The sequence below is a fragment of the Mus pahari genome, chromosome X, assembly GCF_900095145.1.
Source record: "Mus pahari chromosome X, PAHARI_EIJ_v1.1, whole genome shotgun sequence".
In the NCBI taxonomy this organism is placed as follows: domain Eukaryota; kingdom Metazoa; phylum Chordata; class Mammalia; order Rodentia; family Muridae; genus Mus; species Mus pahari.
In genome coordinates this window covers 33,814,512-33,837,568 of record NC_034613.1, presented here as the reverse complement: position 1 = coordinate 33,837,568, position 23,057 = coordinate 33,814,512, and the positions used below count along the sequence as shown (strand labels likewise).

Sequence of the window (23,057 nt, the reverse complement as noted above, 5' to 3'; positions counted from 1 at the left end):
ATTTCATGAACTTTGTGGATTTAAGCCTCTCCTATTAGTTGCAGGCTTACTGGCACTTTTAGTACATGCCCATACTCAGAGTTCCCTAAATGGCTGACTGCAAACTTCCTGAGAAAAGCATCAATGTAATGAGTCAACTTTATCATTACCCAAAGTCACTGTTTCCTTGGGAGTGAGTTCTGGCCCATTTAAAGTTTTTCCCTGAGGAATCACAGGATTAACCACTCAAATGTGAGGTTATCTTCAAGCCTCAAATATCAAAGCCTAGCGAGGAAGTCCCAATATTATTTGCTCTATTTTTCTTCCAGTTTCATTTACTAGCTATTTCATTTAGTTTTGCAAAATCTTGTTAAAGTGTGTAATGGATTTGCGGGGAAGGAAGGTAGGTAGGTGGCCCAATTTTACCAGTATTTACTCAGGAAAAGAAGCTGATTATAACAGTAATTTCCCTGAGTAGCCAGGAACCATTTCTCATTTTGGAAGGCATCTCTAACCTTAGAAAATTAAAACCATACTAACAGAGTGACACAACTGCGTTGTCCCTCCCCAAGCCAAAATCTGTCAGAATAGATTTTGCCAACACTTTTACCACTGCGTTCTATGCTCGTTTCTCTATCATCTTGAACAAAGTAAACTCAGAACTGCCCTAGCCCTGACCTTAGGACTTAGTCTCACAAGGTGCCTTCTCACCTTTTCCAAAGTAGTAAAATGGGGGCGGGTGGTGGCAAGTCTAGGGAGAATGGGCTGAACAGGGGCTATGTTCAATGATATAAAAACTAAAGCTCCTAAAGCAAGAAAATGGAACCACAGTTTTACGTGTAAAACCTTCTTTGTGTTTAATGCTGGGCAGTATAACTAGTCCAATTTTGACATTAAGATTTTATTCAAATCATTGGTTTAAATATTTACAGGATACTATCCAGATATCACAGATGGCCCAAACTACCAGCCTGTGAACTAACTATACATAATCTGATCTTATCTTCTTCCTAAAAAAGTTAGAGATGTTTGGACAATTGAATTATGGAACCACTGCAGCTTCAAAATATCGCATCTGTCAGGATTCCATTATGCTTCTGTTTGCTTTTGTTATTTATAAGGCTCAGTTTTATTATTTTCTAATTGCTTATAGTGTTCTATTTCTAATAAAGACCTGAGTCATTTATCTCATACACATATGAAGTCATCCTTTATGCAGGAACTATGCTAATGCCAGTTACATAAAAGCGTCCTGGTTATCAGACAGATATACAGAGTTGCTATCATCTTAATTAATACTTTCAATATATTTAACTGATGTCAATGAGACACTGGTGTCAGTTGCTCCGCACTGCAATTCATAAGGTTCCCACTGATTTTAGTTACTTTGCCAAATCCACATCATCATCCCTGTATATCTTACAAGGAAAGGGAGAATATTATCTGAGTTCCACTATTTGGTTAAGCTTTTCAAACAGCAAATTCAAAACTCATTAATAAAGAAAAGAAATATGGCCCTGCCCTTAAGTAGAATATAATCTGTTTGGGAAGACAAGAGATGACTCATTAGGTTATAAGATATCAACATTAAACATTGCAAGAGTTCAAGAAACTGAGAATTAGATTTTAACCTTTATCTATAATAGGTTAAGCCTACTCTAGAAGGAAAAGAAATTCAAAGAGTGAAGCAAAAGGGTGGGCCAAGTAGAGTAATAGAGAATTAAAATTTAATTGAGAAAATTAAATTAAATTAAAATTAAAATGAGAGATGAGACTTGGATTGTTTAATTCTTGTTGTAAGGAGAAGAAATTGTCCTAATAACTAAACATATAAAATTCATTGCTTCTTTGTTTATTTGAATTGGAGTTTTAGGCAACCTAGGGTAACCTCAATTCTCCTATGTAAGTACACCCTCCTTGTACACCCTTGCCTCTGCATCCAAATGCTGAGAGTTATAGGCATGTGCTACTAGGCTCGGTGTAAAATGTGTTCTTAGATCCAGCCAGAAACCTACCATCCTCTTAGTAAGAATGTAGGCTTTAGATTAGCAACTTCATGTCACTTTATACCGCACCCTTACCCACCTGGAATTGCATTCCATAGCTCTTCAAAAATGGTGCAGGCAAAATGATGGGGGTTGAAAAGTGATGTAGTCTGTGTAGCACACAGGCTGCTTTGACTAGGAAAAAAAATAATACAGGATGCTATCCAGATTGATCATCACTGTCAGCATGGAGCAGATGCTGACAGAATTACACATGAGGCTTCTGCCATCTAAGTCAAGCTATGTTGAAATAGGTAATCATGTACTAGACAAACCACAGCATGATGCCACAAACCTGTTAATCAAAACCATAAAGAAGTATTAACATCATCAGTGTTCACCTTTCGGAAAGATCTTACAGACAGGGCAGCTGTTATTTCATTTGGCCTTTCTTGTAATCTGCTGACATGGGCAGCTCAGCCATTATTCCCACCATTAGACAAAGATGAAAGGCCGAGTACTGAGAGTTTAAGTACACAGGTTCAAGCTACAGCCTCCCAGTCTGAATTTCCTCCCGCCTCATATCACTCATTGACATATCTGTATAGCTCAGTTTTGAGACGGAAAGATATAGAAGTGACATGGGGGGTGCCTGACCAAGATGAGTCATGGGAAATGGCAAGCGTCTAGCTTTTTAATACCTTTCTGCATAACCTGCTCATGCCTACAGATTAGCAAACTTTTAGATCAACTTGCCGAAGGGACAGGGAGGTATACCGAAAGTTGTTGCTCCATGAAACTCACTGAATATCTTGGATACCTTACTTTAATTCAGCTATCATATTTTTGTTTAAATTATTTACACTGTGTGTGTGTGTGTGTGTGTGTGTGTGTGTGTGTGTGTGTGTGTGTGTGTTTGCACACAAGCATACCACAGAACAAAAGCAGATTTAAGAGAACACAGCAACTTATTGGAGTCAGGTTTTTCTTTCCACCATGGTTCTAGATCAGGTCTTCATAGCTGGCAGCAAGCATCTTAAACAAAGGAGCCATCTTGCTGGCCCTCAGCTGTCATGTGTGTTGCCATATGACTGTGAGAAATAGAGAGAGCTAACATGTACATGTTTTTTGTTGTAGTTGCACATTATTGATTGTGCCCAAATTGATCTTCCTTGATAACTCCTGAAGTTCATTTAAAGGGCTGAAAAGTTGTATGCACTTGGTGCTCATTATCTTGTCTTACCATTTACAAATGTCTGTCTACTGCTCCTGACATAGGAAACATCTCTCCTAGAAGTAGCTCCATTTGTTAAGATGTATGGATGGTGGCAAAATCTTAAACAGGCTTTCTGTGTTATTTTTTAGTGAGCACTAACATACAAATAATTATCCTTAAAAAAAAAAAAAACTTTGTTCTTTTTTAGCTAGCCTACTTTTCTGAGTAGTAAGCACTGTTGGCTTACTGCTTCATATCCTGCTTTTACTGATCATTTGGGCCAAGGTATTCTACTTAGTTTGCTTTTTTTTATTAGAACATCTTGGTCATTCACATACCTTGAGACTCATTTTTCCCTAGAGTGAAACAATCGCAATTAGCTTTTTGCTGGTCCATTGGCAATAAATGAACTTTCCTTCCTTACGCTAATTGTTCATATAAGGACCTTGGGAGGTACTTGTTTTCTTAGGGTTGCAGAAGCATTTCTTTAAACTGTACCAGAGTCATGTCCTATATCTTAGCCTGTATAGACCAAGTCCCCCTTAAATCACACCCCAGTCACACATTTAGGGAAGAATTCTATCATAAAAATAAAGCAAGAAATACACAATTTGAGCTACAATCATCTACTTACCCAACTCTTTCTTGCAGATACACACAGCACACACAGCAACTTCTATATAGCACTGGAAAAAATTACATCAATACTGGTGTCATTTTTCATAACAAAATGTTGATATGCCAGTACTGCCCTTGCCCCAGAGTCTTCCTTAACCAATTGCACAGCATGGAGTTGTACTTATTTGATTATCTGTATAAAAATTTTAACTGGCTTACAAAATTATGAAGGCTTTTACCTCTATAGTTCATTAGTACAGAATCTCTCTCCAAGTTAACAAAACTGCTTTCAACCCCTACATTGTCTCTGTCATGAGTCTAACATAAGGCACTGTGCTGGCAGAGATTGCATAAGATTTTTGAGACATACATCTTCTACTATTTATCAGTCCACTGTATAAAGATATAAAGACCTAAAATGTTGAATTATTGCCTATATGGAAACCATTGTCTATGATTCTAAGTTTGGGAAAGTCATTTTCACAAAGAATAAGAGCAATGATTATGTAATTATGATGCCACTTAGCAGTTCCATTCTATTTTATCCTCTTCATAACCCTTCCATTTCCATGGCTCTTGTGATCTTCAGAACATTTTACTTTGTGTAGGTAAGAATGTATAGGCAAGGAAACCAAGACAGCAAATGGCAAAAAGTCTTACATAAACTCCTATGAGAAGTATGTGCTAGACACACTCTGAAAAGCCTAACCTCACCTTGGAGCCAATGTTCTCTGTGCTCTCTCACATGAGGTGAAGCAAATGAGTGAAAAATCTTGAGCCATCTGTGTTTCCTTGTATCTCCTGACACAGTGAGTTAGAATAAGGTCACAGGACCTGAACACAAAACTGTGTGGACAGAGCACAGTGGGTTTGTTGTGGGCGAGCACAGAGCCATTCAAGACTGCAATCTCCATAGATCAAATTCATTTGCAGTTAATTTGATCAATGGTCTTTCGTCTCTGTGTTCTTGTTGTCAAACCCCCTTTTTCCATACTCAAATCATCACTGATTGAAAAGACTATCTTCCTCTCAATGCTCTTTGGAAAAAGAGATTATCATTGCATCCTTCCAACACTCATTTTACAGGCCTCCCCATGTAGCTTTAGACCTCCTGGCATGCGTTGTTTTATTCAAGTTTAGATGTGCACCGATATGAACAAGTGGAAATTTAGTATATAAATCTGCAGGATTTCTTGAGCACTTATGCTCAGGTATCCTGGATTTGTTAAAGTATGAAAATAAACCTGAAAATTACATTTTTATCCTCAAGAAGCTTATTACATAAGCAGATCGTGTTTGGCGAATTCACATTAAAAACACATAAATAAGATGATAGCCTCTGCAGTTTAGGAGACAGAAAGCTTGTAGTGAATTAGAGTTTGCAGAGAACGCTTCAGGAAAGAGAAGTGGCTTAATTTCCTCACCTAAAAATGATATTAATACTTGCTACACAGGATTATTATTACTATTAAATGAGAATATATGTGCAAAAAGTCCAGCACTGCACCTAGAAAAACATAATACTCTCACAAATGGAAATGATCATTGTATACTGGACATCCTGCATGTGTTTTCAGGGATGTTTACTGGATTTTATCCTAAATTCATAAAGAGATAGATAGATAGATAGATAGATAGATAGATAGATAGATAGATAGATAGATAGATAGATAGATAGACAGATAGATATTCAGATTCCTGGGTTATCACTTGTAAGCATAATAAGGTCTTCACTTCTGGGATATCCTGAACTTGTCCCAAGTTATATCATATTATAGTATGGTATGGTATGGCATGGTATGGTATGGTATTGTATGGTATAATATACTACTGTATTTCCTTGTTTTATCCCTCCATAACCCCTATTCATTTGGAGCTCCTCGTGGACGATGCCATGCCTAGTTTTACTGCATATACTTCTAGTACTTAGCACAATGCCTAACAGATAACAGGTAAAAAGTAAATGGTGAACAAATGGAGAAACAGACTCTTCAATATGATTGTACCAAAATACGTTGATGGGGAGAGGGCAGCTGTCCTTTACATTGCCTTGTAACACCACTGAGGCTAGAGAGCTTTACAAGCTGAAGAGAAAGCAAAATGCTCCAAACTGGACTGGTCTGTCTTTCTCAAACAAAAGATTCTTGGCTAAGTAGTTTACCAACTTATTGTTCTTGGGATAACTCTGAAGTGCTTTGAACTTGCTATAACTTTTATTAAGCAGAATATCTAATTAAGTACCTCACACCATTCACTAGCCACACAGTACTGGAATGGGTTTATTAGGTGTCTCCTATTGGAGAAATTCTGATTTCATTGTTTACTACACAAAGAAATCATCCCAGCTGTTCATTAAAGTCTGTCTTCTTCTAACTGGTAGTGACACAAGGGTACCTAAAAATCCTCCAATTTCTAGAAGCTTCATTAGTCACTACCTAACAAGAGAAACTAATGGGTTCATTGTGCAGATGTGTAGATGTGCAGAATCTTGTTTGGCCCTTTCTGATCCCAGTAGGTAATTAAGAGGACAACAGCTAGATCAGTTAAAGAAAATATGTGTCTGTCTAAGATGTGTGTACCTTTATGTGATAGCAATTTTAAGAGAATTTGGATGTATATGAACAAAGTAAAGTAAATTATCTCTCTTTGACTTAAAAAAAAAAAGAACCTTTACAATGAATGTTGCTCACACAATTCAGCTCTTACTCCTAGAGATTAAGCTGACACCATTTTAAGTTTAGAATATTACCTAGAAGTTGTTTTAACCATTTAACTCTCTCACACACAAAAATGACATTTTGTAAAGAAAGAAAAATATGACATTTCAGTTTTCTAGTTGATAGAGCTACAGATGTGGAGGACATTATGACTATTGTTCAAAACTTATAATCTGAAAAAGAACTTTCATCTCTTCACATAGAAATGTTTTAAATGTAGGTAGCCTCAACAGCTATAATTTTTAAATGATATTCAGGGATATCTTCCGCCAACAATTGAAATTGGCATTGTACACATCAAAACCTCGATTGTTCTATTATCTGTTATGGGGTTTTAACTGCTATTTTCAGGCTGTCTGATCCCACATCTGGACTGCCAGTGTTCTTGTCAGCGTGCCCCCTTTCATTCAATATTGATCAGGAACATCCTGCTCCCCAACAGGTGATAAGTTTGTTACTAACTATCCAGGTTGTCTCAGCTTTAGCAGTTGCCTTCTTAAGAGTGATACTATTTATTCATTGGAGGAAAATAAGAGAATAAGTCAAATAATTTCACCTGTAATTTGCAGCCATTTCATATAGTGTGATGCTTCACAGAGAAAAGAGCCTGTCGTTCAGATATTATATAATGTCCCCTACTTTGCCTAAGATGTTGTGAATAATGTCTCTTACAGGATGCACTATATTTATGAGCAGGTCCCTTCATTGAAGCTGCTTGTTGGGACTTAATGCTGATGAATGGAGACAGGTTATGATCTGTCAGTACTTTCATTATGTGCACTAATTTTCAGAGATTTATTTATTTTCTCACAAAACTAAAGATGTACTCCAAGCTTAGCATGCTATACAGGCATCTGAGCCTAGTGTTTTCCTTGATGGGGGTGCATAAGTATGAGGACTCAAGCTGGTGTGCGTGTGTGTGTGTGTGTGTGTGTGTGTGTGTGTGTGTGTGTGTGTGTGTGTGTGTGGCATTTAGCTCTTTGTAGTTGATTTAATAGCTAATACCCNGTGTGTGTGTGTGTGTGTGTGTGTGTGTGTGTGTGTGTGTGTGTGTGTGTGTGTGGCATCACTGTCTGAACTTTTGGTAAGTGCAGAGATTCATATTTCCTTGCTTGGTTTAAGAATGAACACTGCTTGCATTTTTAAATCCTGGAAGTGATTTTCTGAATGCAGTTTAAATCTTTTCTTATCCAAGACTGTGGAGTATTGTATTATAAGTGATAATGAAAACACTGTTGGTTAGCACATCAAAGGACGTGATTGTTAAAATAAATTATGCCTACAACATTGGACACCAAGGTTTGGAAATTAGAATACAACAATGTAAATATATGAAACTAAATTGAATCTGCAGATTCTGCTAGCCCCAGATGGCTTTATGTGATATGAAATCACTCACTTTCACATCTCTGAAGAATAAGGCTTAAAATATACTTGGTATGTGTCACGTCCTCCCACTAAGTCTAACAAGCACTAATACATCATACTGCAGCATTGCTACCACAATTCTCATTATGGGAAGAAAAACCTCCCCCAAATAATGAACAAAAATAATTCTCTTTGTTCTGCATGAAATTTCTAATTTGAATTTTACTTCCAGTGAAAACTGAATATATCTTAATTCTCGCAAGGGAAAAACTGGTGAAACTGTGGTTTGAGAAATTGTTTTTGTGATTGTTGTTTGGTTGGATGGTTGAATGATAAGCAAAAGAAAATATGCCTAGGTACGTTCACAAAACACCTATCAGACAGGTTCCTCAAAGACCATTCTACTATTTCTTTGTCATTGCCAGGCTTAAACGTGATCCAATCAGAGTTAATTAAAGAGCCCCAAGGGTGGGGGTAGAGGGAGCGGGAAAGGGTATATTTGGAACTTGTGCCTTGATAAAATGAAGTTGATTTGCAAACGTATAAAAGGAGAATATTCTACAATCTGTCAGAAAAATATGTCCTGAAGGCAATAGAGGAGTATTTCAAAGTACACTCATGTGTGGAAGTCAGCTGACATGAACAGGGAGAGAAAAATAGATTCACAGTGGTTAGACAGGGGGAGAGGGAAGGAGAATAATATTTGAAATGTAAATAAATAAAATAACCACAAGTGCAAAGGGGTTAAGCCCTGGATTAGGTCAAATTCTCTACCCTGATAGAGTTCACCAGCCTAGTAGTCAGGAGACAAAATTGTCCTTCATTGTTATCAGCATGAAGATGCAAAGATTTGCTGCCATGAGAATCTGAAGTGGACTCCCAAATACCCAAGTCTTAAAGGCTTAGTGTGCAACATGGCACTACTAGGATGGAGTAGAAACATTCAGGCCTCTTATTGGTGGTGTGATCTTGAAGGGAATAATAGGGCGTTGCCTTTTCTAGGTATATCAATGAAATAAGCTCTTTTACCACTGTTGATCCCATTGTGAACTGATACTAGAGGCCCTAAATCAGTGCAGGGGTAGGGAGCAACCAACCATGATTATAATTTAAAGAATTATGAATTAAAATAAAGTCTTCCTCTTTTCAAGTTGATTGCTTACAATACTTTTCTTTTTATGGTAATGGAAAACTGTCCAAACACCTCCCCTATGCCATTAGTTAGGGAACAATTACTTTTTCTGCATCAGGTGGGAACCTACTACCACTTTCAGAAGATCTGACTCTCTCCTACCTCTTAGTGGAAACAACATTTCGTTTATTTTTAGCATTCTTACTAAAATTTTTATTGTTTCTCTTAATTCCTACTTCAGTATACAAAGAATCATTATCCTTTAGTCCTCAAAGAATCTAATATGCTGCCATTCAGTACCTACTTAGTATGTGGCTCATGAGTTCGCCCAGTTTGAGCGTACCTCTTAGAAGTACTATCTTCAGACTTAAGCCTTTCCCTCCTTTGTCTCCAGGCTTCAGTCTTGATCATTTATTCAACCCTCTCATGACAGTGAAATCTTAAATTTTATATTCAGTGATGTTTCATATAGAGACCTTAGAAGGAGGTCTTAAGACAGAGGCCTAATGCAAGCCAAATTAAATTTTTTTCAGTTAAGAAAATGATTTTGCCAAAACACATACAGAAACAAAAAGCATTATCATTCCCCTTGTATCATCATCAACAAGAATGCTCTTGGGGGAGGGATAAGTATTCCTATGCCATCGCCATTTGAACTGAGCCAATATTAAGAGTCCATTTATTGACTTCATTAAAACTATATACACTTTTAAACATGAGAGAGGGATTCGTTGATGTAAGAAGCTCTTATTTTGATATAGTGTTATCCTTGGAGGACTGACAAAACAACATAAAAAGTTTTAAGAGTTTTTTAGGGAAAATTAAAATGAATTTTATAACTTTTATAAATGTTAAGAATAAAAGGAACATAGTGATTGATCAATTGTATCCCTGAGCCAAATCTGAATATTAACCTCATGCCAATACATTAGCTCATCTAAGAACAGATTATTGGGCTGGATGTTTTTTTGCAGTTATACTGAATAAACATGAAATTCTCTAGCACTGGGATAATATCCTCAGCCATTTTCCTGTGTTTGTATGGATATGTGTTAGTGTATATGTATGTGTACATTATGTAGGGGATACACTCACTCATGTGGGCATATGTGCAAGCCAGAGGTTGACATTCAAATGTCTTTCTCAATAATTTCTCCATCTTATATTTTGATACAGAGTCTCTTTCCTAAATTTGGAGATGTACAATTTAGCTCAGAGTGACTAGCAGTAAGCTCTCCCCTGTCCATGATCTGCCCTATTTCCACACCCATGTGACTGGGGTTACAACCATACAAAGAAAGCTATTTAGGTTATTGGGGTCTGAACGCAGATCCTTATGTTCTGAAACCTATAAAGCTTTAGGATTGACCTCCCCTGGGGTGATGGGAAATTAAGACACTAAAAACACATATACATAAAAACTTAGATTGATAGATCATGTACTCTTATAGAGACACATCAATAACAGTCCAAGAAGTTGGCACATTTATTATATACAGCACAAATGAGGAGGCAGATTAGCTAAATCTCTCTAGTGGGAGAGTATACAGTGGGAATCTTCACAGAGGATAATAGTTTCAGCATAAAATGTCAACATTCAAACTTGCAACACAGAAAGCCTTTGCAATTCCTCTGAGCGTTATCTGGGGATGGCTTTGCCATTTCCATGTATCTGAGGCATTAGGGTTCTTGACATGGCAGTGATCACGTCAATAATATACATTCACTCAGGATTCCATCCACTTCCAACACTCACGCCATCTCTCTAGCCTCCATTTTGTTAATTTAAAAACAGGGTCTTCCTAAGTTGTCCAGGATGGTCTTGAAGTTGCAATCATCCTACCTCAGCCTCTTGAATAGCTAGAACTATCAGCTTGTGACACCAAGCCCAACTTACTTTAAATTTACAAATTGTCCCTAGGTGAGTATCTTAATTAAGTGTATTGTTATGACAAGAAACACCATGAATAAAAGCACCTTTAAAAAGAATGAATTCATTTTGGAGTAAAGTTCTAGAAGCATACATCCCATTATGGTAGGGAATACATGGAAGCAGAAAGAGAAGAAATGGTGACAGGAGCATGAGGATGGCTGGTCACATTGCATTTCCACTCAGGGATAAGAAGTATATCGCCTAATATCCACTTATTAGTGAGTGCATATCATGTGAGTTCTTTGGTGATTGGGTTACCTCACTCAGGATGATACCCTCCAGATCCATCCATTTTTCTAGGAAGTTCATAAATTCATTGTTTTTAATAGCTGAGTAGTATTCCATTGTGTAAATGTACCACATTTTCTGTATCCATTCCTCTGTTGAGGGACATCTGGGTTCTTTCCAGCTTCTGTCTATTATAAATAAGGCTGCTATAAGCATAGTGGAGCATGTATTCTTATTACCAGTTGGAACATCTTCTGGATATATGCCCAGGAGAGGTATTGCCGCATCCTCCAGTAGTACTATGTTCAATTTTCTGAGGGACCACCATACTGATTTCCAGAGTGGTTGTACAAGCTTGCAATCCCACCAACAATGGAGGAGTATTCCTCTTTCACCACATCCTTGCCAGCATCTGCTGTCACCTGAATTTTTGATTCTGACTGGTGTAAGGTGGAATCTCAGGGTTATTTTGATTTGCATTTCCCTGATGATTAAGGATGTTGAAAATTTTTTCAGGTGCTTCTCAGACATTCGATATTCCTCAGTTGAGAATTCTTTGTTTCACACTGTGCCCCATTTTTTAATGGAGTTATTTGATTTTCTGGAGTCCATCTTCTTGAGCTCTTTATATATATCAGCTATTAGTCCCCTATCTGACTTAGGATTGGTAAAGATCCTTTCCCAATCTGTTGGTGGTCTTTTTGTCATATTGACAGTCTCATTTGCCTTACAGAAGCCTTGCAATTTTATGAAGTCCCATTAGTCAATTCTCAATCTTACAGAACAAGCCTTTACAGTTCCATTCAGGAATTTTTCTCCTGTGCCCATATCTTTGAGGCTTTTCCCCACTTTCTGCTCTGTAAGTTTCCCCAGAAACTTAGAATAACCAAGATACAATTTGCAAAACACATGAAACTCAAGAAGAAGGAAAACCAAAGTGTGGATACTTTGTTCCTTCTTATAATGGGGAAGAAAATACCCATGGAAGGAGTTACAGAGACAAAGTTTGTAGCTGAAACAAAAGGATGGACCATCCAGAGACTACCCCACCTGGAGATCCATCCCATAATCAGCCACCAAACACAGACACTATTGCACATGCCAGCAAGATTTTGCCAAAAGGACCCTGATATAGCAGCCTCTTGTGAGGCTATGCCAGTGCCTGGCAAATACAGAAGTGGATGCTCACAGTCATCTATAGGATGGAACACAGGGCCCCCAATGGAGGAGTTAGAGAAAGTACCCAAGGAGCTAAAGGGGTCTGCAACCCTATAGGTGGAACAACAATATGAACTAACCAGTACCCCAGAGCTCGTGTCTCTAGCTGCATATGTAGCAGAAGATGGCTTAGTAGGCCATCACTGGGAAGAGAGGCCCCTTAGTCTTGCAAACTTTATATGCCCCAATACAGGGGAACACCAAGGTCAAGAAGTGGGAGTGGGTGGGGAGGGGAGCAGGGCGCAGGGAGGGTATAGGGGACTTTCGGGATAGCATTTGAAATGTAAATGAAGAAAATATCTAATAAAAATTTGAAAAAAAAATATGTTTCAAGTGACCAGACTGGAATTAACATTATGCAAAAGTTACACTGAAGCTTGACTGTCCCTCACATATTGGAAACAGTAATTGGACACAGTTGGTTTAAACAAAAAGGTACATAAAGTTGGGAAGGAACATGCTGGGAGAATATAGAAGGACTTGGAGGGAAGGAGTGGAGGTATTTGGTCAAAATACGTTAAGTACATGCATGTCATTTTAAAACAAATGAATGAAAAAGAGGGAAAAAATCAGAAAACTTGATTTTCTTTTAGAACCTTAGCCCTTCTCTGCACAGTGCCATAGCTTTCCCTCCCATCTTTTTAATAGGTAATACAGAGGAAAGTCTTCCATTTAATTCATCAGAAGTATTACAAATTCCCTTTGAACTAAATATAGGTTCTTGAAAATAACGCTCACCCTTTCCAAGTCAATTATTTCCTAATGCAACCATGGAAATAAGCAGTGGCCCTAGCATCAACATGCTAAAAGAAATGTGACAGACACTGCCTCCGCTGATTTTCCTTTCTGTCTGCATGTAGGGGTAAGCAAGTAGCAAAGAAGCACAGGTACGAAGGTGAATAAAAGAAAACTATTAGACCCAGCTTTATCTTTGTATGTTACTTTCTGTCATTTCTTTTCAAACCACGACAAAAATGAGTGTGTGTCACAACCGCCATCTCCCATTTCTGCCCTGTCTGTGCTGAGCAAAACTAAATCTGTGTGTCTTTACAGAGCCTCTCCATTGCCCTGGCTGCTGTCAAGGTACCGAACTTAGTGTAGATGTGGCCTACTAGATTATTAATGCTAATTTGTTTTCCTCCAATAGGCATCACAGTAGATAGACATGGATTCATTTACTTCGTGGATGGGACTATGATCCGAAGAATTGATGAGAATGCTGTGATCACAACTGTAATTGGTTCAAACGGTCTGACTTCTACACAGCCATTGAGCTGTGACTCTGGAATGGACATCACTCAGGTAGGCACTGCTGCTTGTCAAGTGTTATCACCATTCAGCATCGTGGAAATGGATAACAATTTTCTCATGCAGAAATTACATAGAAAGGAAGCCTGGTGCATCTGCTATAATGTCAGATAGCAGAATCTTCTCTTTGTGTAAGTTACTTTTTCCCTTTCAGAAAACTTTGAAGAAAATAGTGAGCTAGGATGGGAGGAATGTTAGAAAAACATATATGGATATAGCAAAACCTCCCAAATTTGAATCAATTAAAATTATATTGTGCTATTTTCTAAAATATCCAATGTTACTATTTTTTATTTTATTTATTTATATATTAAGGGAATAGGGAAGTGGGGTATATGTGGAAGTCAAAGGACAACTTGCAGAAATAGGTTCTTTCTCTCCACTATGTGAGCACCAGCAATCAAATTCAGGTCACCAAGCTCAATAGCAAGTCCCTTAACTCCCTGATCTATTTTGCCAGCCCAATTTTATTATGTTTGTATACCACAGCAAATGAACTTTAGCAAAGTAGTGATGATCAAGATCTTTAGAAATCTGTTTAATAAATATTTGAGTGTGGCATGTTATTCATGGGTATATAAACAGCTATTTCTGGGATGTTTTAAGTTTTCTTAAATAAAAGCAACACCTTTCTCAGATTTGTTTTATACATATTTAGCAAAATGCTGGGATGCTGGCCCTGTCCTCAGGAATCTTGGGCAAACCCTATGGCTTTTAGTAGCTTTTTTTATAAAGAGAGAAAAAATGTGAAGATGGATGGGTGGGAAGGAGGAAGGATCTGGGAGGAGTTGAAGAATGAGGAAAATATGATACAAATGTACTATACTAATTTCTCAAAAAATAAATGAAATATTTTTTAAAACTTTCCACCAGAGAATAAAAAGGTAAAAATCAGGATAACATTCATATGGACCCAAACTTCTGATTTTTGACACCATTCAATAAGTAAATGACATATAGAGAGATTATAGAACATACAATATTATTTCAGCATTGTTTGGATACTTTTTCTTAGTCTGTACCACAAAAAGTTGATGGGTTTAAGAAGATAAAGAGGCTAAACAATCCCTTGAAGGGACTATGCTCTAACATTTTACAGACCTGTAACTCTAATGATGGTTTCAAAGTAATTAGAATAATATTGAGAATTTCAACATTGATTAATGCATCAGGGAGAATGGTTTCTGCTAAAAATAACCCGATGCTGCCTAAAAGTATTTTCAACAATAAGGCTTAATCATCTCATATAGTGAAATGTCCAAAAATGAAACAAAGACGCCAGTAGACTTTCTTCAGTCACATTTTTCAGAAATGAGTAGATATTTGTGTATGTGAATGGAAATCGGGGTCCCATTAGGAACAAATGGAGGGTCACAGTTACATAAGCAACTGGTTCCATCAATTACTATTAAAATATCCTAGTACCTTCATTTTCCATAGCATATGAATCTAAATATAACAGGGAAAATTAAAAAATTAAAGTAACACATTAGTCATTAGTTCTAATACCACTCCCCACCTCCATTTGTGCTCTTTAAAATGCTAGAGATGCACCTACTCAAGTTCTCTCTGTTTCTGTCCCTGCCTCACTCCAGAAATTGAAATCATCTGAGTCAAGTTAAAAAATAAAATGAGGAGTGGGAAGGTCTAGAAAAATGGATAAAATTAACAAACTTCTATTAGAAATGAGTAGATCAGACATTCAAGTTCTTAGAACAATTTAACTTTCTATGATTCAAGATCTTACAGAAGCCAAAGAAAAGGAGCATTATTTATGGAAATGTGGAAGGGTGTGAATGTATTTATATAGGGGAGTGGAGAGAGAAAAGATGCATATATGTGATTCATTTGTGGGTTATTTTTAACTTAAAATAGAACACTTAGTACTGCAATCAATCAACTTTAAAGAACTGATGTGATTCTGTGGAAAACTTATTCCAGAAAGAGAATTCTCTGTCTCAATAGAGGGAAAGTATGACACTTTTTAACCACAATTGATACTATAGTAGCCCTCTCATCCCTTTTTGAGACAGAGTAGATAGTATGATCTCTGCTCACTCAGTAGATACAGTTATGGTGGAAAAAATGGTCCAAAGGACTGGGTACAGCTGAAGCTGAGACATGACTAGGAGTGAAAAGGTGAGGGAGCTTATAAGAATAATTTAGCTTTTATTTCATCCAGTGGAAAATGGAAAGCAAGTAGCAGCATTAGGAGAGGAAGTACACCATATGTGGTGGCAATATGCCTTTAATCTCAGTGCTGGGGATGCAAAGGCACACAGATCTCTGTGAGGTCAAGGCAAGCCCTGGTCTACATAGTGAGTTTCAGTCAGTTACATACCTCATCTCTAAAACAAAAAGGGAAAGAAATAAATCCAAATCTTACAAGTGTTGTTCAGTGATAAATTTATCACCTCTCATGCAAGATCCTAGACTTAATACCCAGTACTGCTTTCAAAAAAATGTTTCAGAGGATATTTGTGATTATAGACTAGAGAATAGAGCAGACCAAAAACTGTTAGAGGATAAGAGACTATTTAAAAGCTGTTGGAGTGATATAGGTATGACAGCAACAGAATATATCAATGCATCAATGATTGAACAGCCTTTTCAAATGCTGATATACATGCCAGGTATGGTGGCACATGCCTTTAATTCCAGCACTTGAAAGGCAGAGGCAGAAAAATCTCTGTGAAATCAATGCTACCCTGGTCTACATAAATAAGTTCTAGAACACCAGAGCTACATGGTGAGATAGTCTTGAGGAGAGAGAGGGAGAAAGAAAGCAGGAGAGGGAAGGACAAAGAGAGAGGGAGGGGCAAGGATGTGTTATACAAAGTAAGCTGCTTTTTGGTGTGTTTTCTTGGTTTCTGTTCTATTGGGGCAATGCCATGACTAGTACTTACCAAACAAAAAGCATTTAATTGAGATCCTGGTTAGCTTCTGAGGGTTAGACCATACTGGTCATAGTAGAGAGCATAGCAACAGGTGGGCAAGCAGGTATGGTACTGTGGAGCAATAAGTGAGAGCTTAACATCCCGATCTGCAGACAGGAGGCAAAGAGAGTAAGCCTAAGCTTGGCTTGAGATTTTGAAACCTCAAAGCCCACCCCCAGTGACACACATCCTCTAACAAGACCACACCTCCTAATTCCTCCTAAACAAAGTCCGCCGACTAGAAAACAAAACATTCAAATATATGAGTCTATGGAGCTGTTCTCATTCAAACCAGCACATGTGCTAAGCTGCTAGGTCTTTGTACCACACCAGTATAGTGAGCCTGGTCATGATGCTGCCCATTTTTATGAAGTTGCATAAGCAGGCACTTCCAGCAGCTGAAAGTAGAGTATCAAAATATGAATTGAGAAGATAGGTTTGTCAAATCTTGGAACTCAAATCACAGGTGTGCTGACTGAATTTCTAACGTAAGCAAGTACAAGGAGGGCAGTGCTGCTTTACTGAGATAGAAAAGAAAAGAAAAAGAGAAACGGACTTGAGCAAGAATCAGATGATGTGTTCAATGTGGGGCATGCTTGAGTATGAGATACCTATTCAAAGCCAAGAGGCCTGGAAGAAAATCATATATTTGTCTAAAGATAAAGGTCTGAAGTGAAGATTCTATTCGTGATTATCTATTTACTCTTATCTATAGAAATGGCACATAGGTATCCAGTGAGAACTCTCGGGGAGCATGCATAGCTTGCAAAGAAAAAAAAAAAACTCTAGGGAACAGTAAATTTCAAATAATAAAAAGAAAGAGTGTATGTACCACAAAACAAGCTAAGAATAAAAGACCAAGTAAGATAAAACCCAAGAAGGTATAAGGAAAAAAATCCCCCCCAATAAACCAAGTTTTTCAAGAATAGTATCTCTCATGTTGAGTAGATGTCATGGAATAAAATAAGTTTTTTTGGAAAGGCATTTGATATTACAATGTTAGTGACTCTGATAAGTGAGATACTAATCTGTAAGAGCTGGAATACTGTAGTAGAGTAGACAATGAGGGAAAAAAAGATGAAATAGATAATTCTTTCAGGTATTTGACCGAATAGAAGAAGATTGTCTTGAACAAGGGTTGGATAGGCAGAGGCTTTGGCTTTGAAACCTTTCAGCTCTTAGGTATGAGTAAATTATCAAGTTAGAACAGAAGTACAATGAATGCAGTCTAATTGAAGAATGGAAAGAATGATTCAGCTGCCTAGATCCTCGGTGATTATCTTATTTATTCAGAAAACTGTGACCATGTTTCTCCTGGCCATCCTTAAGAATATGGACAGTCATCCCTTAGAAAAAACAAAGCTCAGTATGTCAACTTCATTGGACATTACAAGAGCAAAAGCTCAGTTGTCTAATAATACTTACAGAGGTCCAGCTGGGCTTACACACAGCGCAGCTCCATATTTCAGTAAGTCGAAATATACAGCTGGGTAAAGGCAAATGTCTCAACAAAGCTGCACAGTTTGTACTGATAGGGATGTATGGGATACAGCTTAAGAAGTTTGTACTGTTTCTAAGACTATAAGATAGCAGTATACATGACCAAAGAATTTTATGGGGTTCCTGCCTATTGAACCTTTTCAATCAAATGTTAAATAGAAATCATCCAGACCTTATGATGTAAGAAAGATAAACCAAGCATTCATGTAAATGTATCTCTACAAAAATATAACCATATTGTCTTATATTCTGTGCAATTCCAAGCCAGCATGTCTCAAACAAGGCCAATCCTACCCATGCTAGCATAATATCTACACATTTTGAGAAGGATGCAAGAGAAGGCTTCTTTTTCTGTAACTTTGTGTTCTGCACTTTCTTAGAAAAAATGGAACCTCAGAAATCAAGTCCTTAATAACAGGTCATAATACCCTCTAGTGAAGTTCTAAGAATAACTGCCACCATTTATTGAGAATTTTAAAGTGCTGTTGTTAAATTTTCACTATAAATGATACTGGGGTACATAAGGATGCTTTTTATGCAAGTATATATTAACAGTGCACATATACTCCATACTCTCTGTGCTTCTTTTTCTCTCCTCTTTCTACTCATTAGTCCTCTTTATTGTTCAACTTCACTACATATGTGTATATACTTATTTATATGTAGAAAATCTAGAAAATATTTATTTAGCTGGTCTTTCTGAGACCAGCTAAATTTAATTCATGTGAGTATCTTCTGTTGCATCCACTTTCTTCTTTATGACTGAAAGTTCCAGTGTGTGTGTGTATGGAGAGAGAGAGAGAGAGAGAGAGAGAGAGAGAGAGAGAGAGAGAGAGAGAGAGATGCATGTACACACAGTGTTACAATGTTGTTGTTATACACTGTTCCATTTTGTCTCCACAATCCAGCTATACTTAAAAGGTTAGTTTTATTGTTCACATCTATGGATGATAAAGCAGTTAGTGAGAAGGATACAAATATAATGTGACCATTGAATTATAAAGTGATAAAATCGGGCCCTGGGCAGAAAGTTTCAGGCTGCAGGTGTACATTCTTCCAACTTACACGTTTTCAAAATTGGAGTTGATCAAATATTCTTCTATTTAGCCAAGAAATGAATGCCACTTGGTTGAGAACTGTACTGCTTAGTCACAGAACATGTGTTTACTGACAGTTAGGAAATAGTTTAATAAAACCTAATCATCTCAAGAAATGAAATTTGCTTTGGTAATAAAATCAGCAACTTACTCAAAATCAATATATTTTTAAGTAAAACGTGAAACTCAACAGCTCTCAGTACAAACTCTGAAGTGTACTCCCCTTTGTAAGTAGCCAGATTTTTTCACTTCGGGGAATGAACTGATTCTGGAAAGATTCAGATATTCATTTTCATTGCTTCGTTTCAGTCTTCCTCCTCTGTCCTTGCCTCTTGTGCTTACATACAATGGACTTGGAAGTCATACCAAGAGTAACTCTGAGAGCTGGATTTCCTATTTTACAAAAGCCTAATGTTACAACAAAATTCAACCCAACAGCAGACACACAAGCACAGATAATACTAATTTTCCATTGCCTGTAAGACACATACTTCGATTTGTTTCCTTTTCCTGGTTGTTTACAACATACAATATTTACTTTAAGCAAAGTAAGCTTCCATTTATAAATTAATACATTTTAAGAATCCCAGAAATTCCACCCCTACTCAATGATAGCTGTTGTAGTGACTACCAAGGCAGTTTGGGAATATGTTGACGAGCAAAAAGCACACAATAGGAAATCACAGCTAAGGTTGGATTGATGTTTTCCACAATGATGCTGCACTTTATTTTATGTGCATGTACAGATTTATTTTATGTGCATGTATATATGTCTGTATGAGTTTATGTGTCCTGTGTATGTAGGTGCCCGAAGATGCAGAAAAGAGTTTTAGATCCCCTGGAATTTGAGTTATAAGTGGTTTTATCTGCCCAGTGTGGGTGCTAGAACCCAAACCCAGGTCTTCTGCAAGAGCAATAAGAGAAGGAGCCATCCCTTAAGCCCCAAATGTCATACTTTTGACAAATAATATGATACAGAGTACTAAATGACCCTGCCTCTTAACTCTGTCTCCTCACTAGTATTATACAATTGTTTATTTGAAGCATACTACAGTGTTGTGTTAGTCTGCATCTATTCTTTGTTGCTTGGTTCAGTACACATTTTTATATTCTTCTGTTAAAATCTTATATCTTTACTTTCTTTCCCAGTCTTGCATCAACTATGGATTTTATACCTGTCTTTAATGTCTTCATCTGTAATAAACATCCAATATGTAAGGGTGGGGTATCTAGTCTAGCTATTAGACAGATTATGGGCCACCCATTTGATCTATCATTTACAGGCTGTGACAAATAGTAGACAATAAAATCAATACAATGACCTATGATAAATGTTTTTCCCAAAGAGAAATTCAAAGAATAACACAGACTATATAATGTGAAGTAAGAATAAGTATTATTTCAAGAAAATAATATTTCAGCAGGCTCATGGTATAAAAATAGTTCTGTGAGTAGGTCATATGCAAAATAGATATGAAATTCACTTTTCACCATATTTTCCCCAATTTATCCACAAAGATATTGTGCAACTCAAAGGTTCCATAAAGTATTCAGAATTGTTTAAAGGACACAAGAATTGCTTTACAAAATCTGTTTGCACCCATGGGATCCATAAACACTACTTCCTGATCCAGAATGAGTAGACAACTTTTTAAAAATGTTTTGGAGTTTTTTGTTTTGTTTTGTTTTTCTGAATCAAGTACCTTCCATGAACTTTATATGACACAATCTGATTCCTTTTGAAGTTTGATCTATGTTTAACCCTCTCTAATAATCAATCATCCACTAGTTTTCAACAGTAATAAACTAAAAGAGAAGGAAAAAATGGCTCCCAAAGTCCATTTGCAATTTCCTTGTAAGATGTAGTTCTTCCTGACCAAATAGCATTAAAAAAAACTTGAGTTCAGTAAAGTAGTTAGGTTTTCTTTTAAATTCCCTTCACCCATCTTGGGCTTTAGTAACTTGGAATCGATATTCTTTGTGGGCATTTTCCTTAACAGAAAAAACAAAACCTTCCCTTCTCTCTCATCCATCAGCATTATACCACCTGCCCCAAGCAACAGACCTCTTGCTTCCCTGGCTGTCTTCCACTCTCTGCATAACTGAAAAAGCCATTTTCCATTGTCCTTAGAATTTTTTGCAAGCTTCAATCAAATAAACTACAACTGTATAGAAGGGGAAATATAAGGCATCTTTTTCAAAAATCTACATGCCAATTCTTTCATAGAGTAGATTCAGCATTTTCTGTTGCTTTTTAAAATGCATATATAATAACAGTCAAGTATCAAAAGTTACAGCAATCTTGGAAGAAAAACAAAATAAAAAGAAACAGCAATTTAAGAGAGAAAAGACAAAGACGCCTTTATTTGCCTTTCTTCACCTCTCTGTCTCTCTGTCTCTGTCTCTCTCTCTCTCTCTCTCTCTCTCTCTCTCTCTCTCTCTCTCTCTCTCTCTCTCTCTCTCTCTCTCTCTCTCTCGCTCTCGCTCTCGCTCTCGCTCTCGCTCTCGCTCTCGCTCTTGCTCTCTCCTGCAAACCCTTTCACAGTTATAGAATGTCCTCCATCACCCTGAGTGATGCAGATGATATCAAAACTCAAGTTTTTCATAGGTTACTTACTTGCCTTTCTTTGTGCACTTCCATCACTCTCCCATGTGCACACTGAATGAGAACAGAATTAGATCTTTCGAATGAAGGCCATTATAAGTGAAATTCCCTGCAGGGACTGACTTCTGAGTTTGTGAAGCTCTGTAGGGAATCAAGAAAATCTGAATTATAATAAGTTTGCTTGAATAAAGGGATCTCCCAGGGGAAAAAAAAAAGAAAGTTTATTTTAAAAGTTCCTGCTACTAGAGAAAGAAATCTCACCACCTCAACTCCCACCACACCCTCTTTATTCTTAGGTAAGTGTGAAGCCCATCTCACTGTCAATGCAAAGAAAATGTCTGTGGTGACCCTGTATAATTCAAAGAGAGGTATAGGTGGTAGAAGGTGAGGGTAGATTGCAGGTTAACAGCAAGATATAGAAGATAAAAGCCAACATATCTGAAATATATAGAAATATTTGTCTGGGGAGCTAGCAATACCAGTGGGCAACGGGCATAGGAAGAAATGATGACAAAATAATGAGAGACACTTGGGGTAGAAAGAAAATATAACAGATTAATAAGGCCCAGAAAGCGAATAGAAAGGAGTTTTAGAGTCCTGGTGTCAATTGCTTATACCTTCTCAATTAGGCATGGTTACTTTAACCAAGTGAAAAAGACATGTGCAGAGTCATCATCGAGTAATAGATTGACTGACATTAAAAGCCCTACCAGCCAACCCTCCAATGGGATGTTCTGTCTTCATTCACTTTTGCTCTTGCTGGACCACAGAACAACAGCAATGTAGCTGCTCCGCAATTAGTTATCTTAGGACTTCAAACATGCTCCCCATCAACTTGCCAGCTAAACGGGCATGTAAAAAGAAAGTGACACCAACTTCAAGGCACATAGCAATCATATTTTGCAGCCACAGAATATAGTGGTCATCAGAGTTATTTTAATGTCGCATTTTGCAGTCGTACTAAAACTATTTTTAATCATTTCCTTAGGAGTTCCTAATGACTTTCCATGTTGCTCACTTGTAAATACAAGGATATGTTCAAAATAAAGGTTACAAATTGTATTAAAAGTGAGGAATAGCCATTACTTTTAGTTGCCCTTTTAGTCATTAAAAAAAAAATCTTTCTGAATTATTCATTCCTCTCTCCTCTGAAATGGTAATATAGAAAAATTCATTTTGTCTAATTCTTGACCCAAAAGAAGGTGCTTAATAATTTC

General features: G+C 37.2%; 1 protein-coding gene across 2 annotated transcripts in view; it reads left to right on the top strand.

The window, feature by feature from the left end:
• The window catches only part of Tenm1 (teneurin transmembrane protein 1), a 710,827-nt gene that overhangs the window by 622,221 nt on the left and 65,549 nt on the right, over positions 1 to 23,057 (top strand). For both annotated transcript variants that reach the window (XM_021188844.2, XM_021188842.2), the window contains one exon: positions 13,542 to 13,696. In XM_021188844.2, coding sequence (XP_021044503.1) covers positions 13,542 to 13,696 — 155 coding nt within the window. The remainder of the gene's footprint in view (positions 1 to 13,541; positions 13,697 to 23,057) is intronic.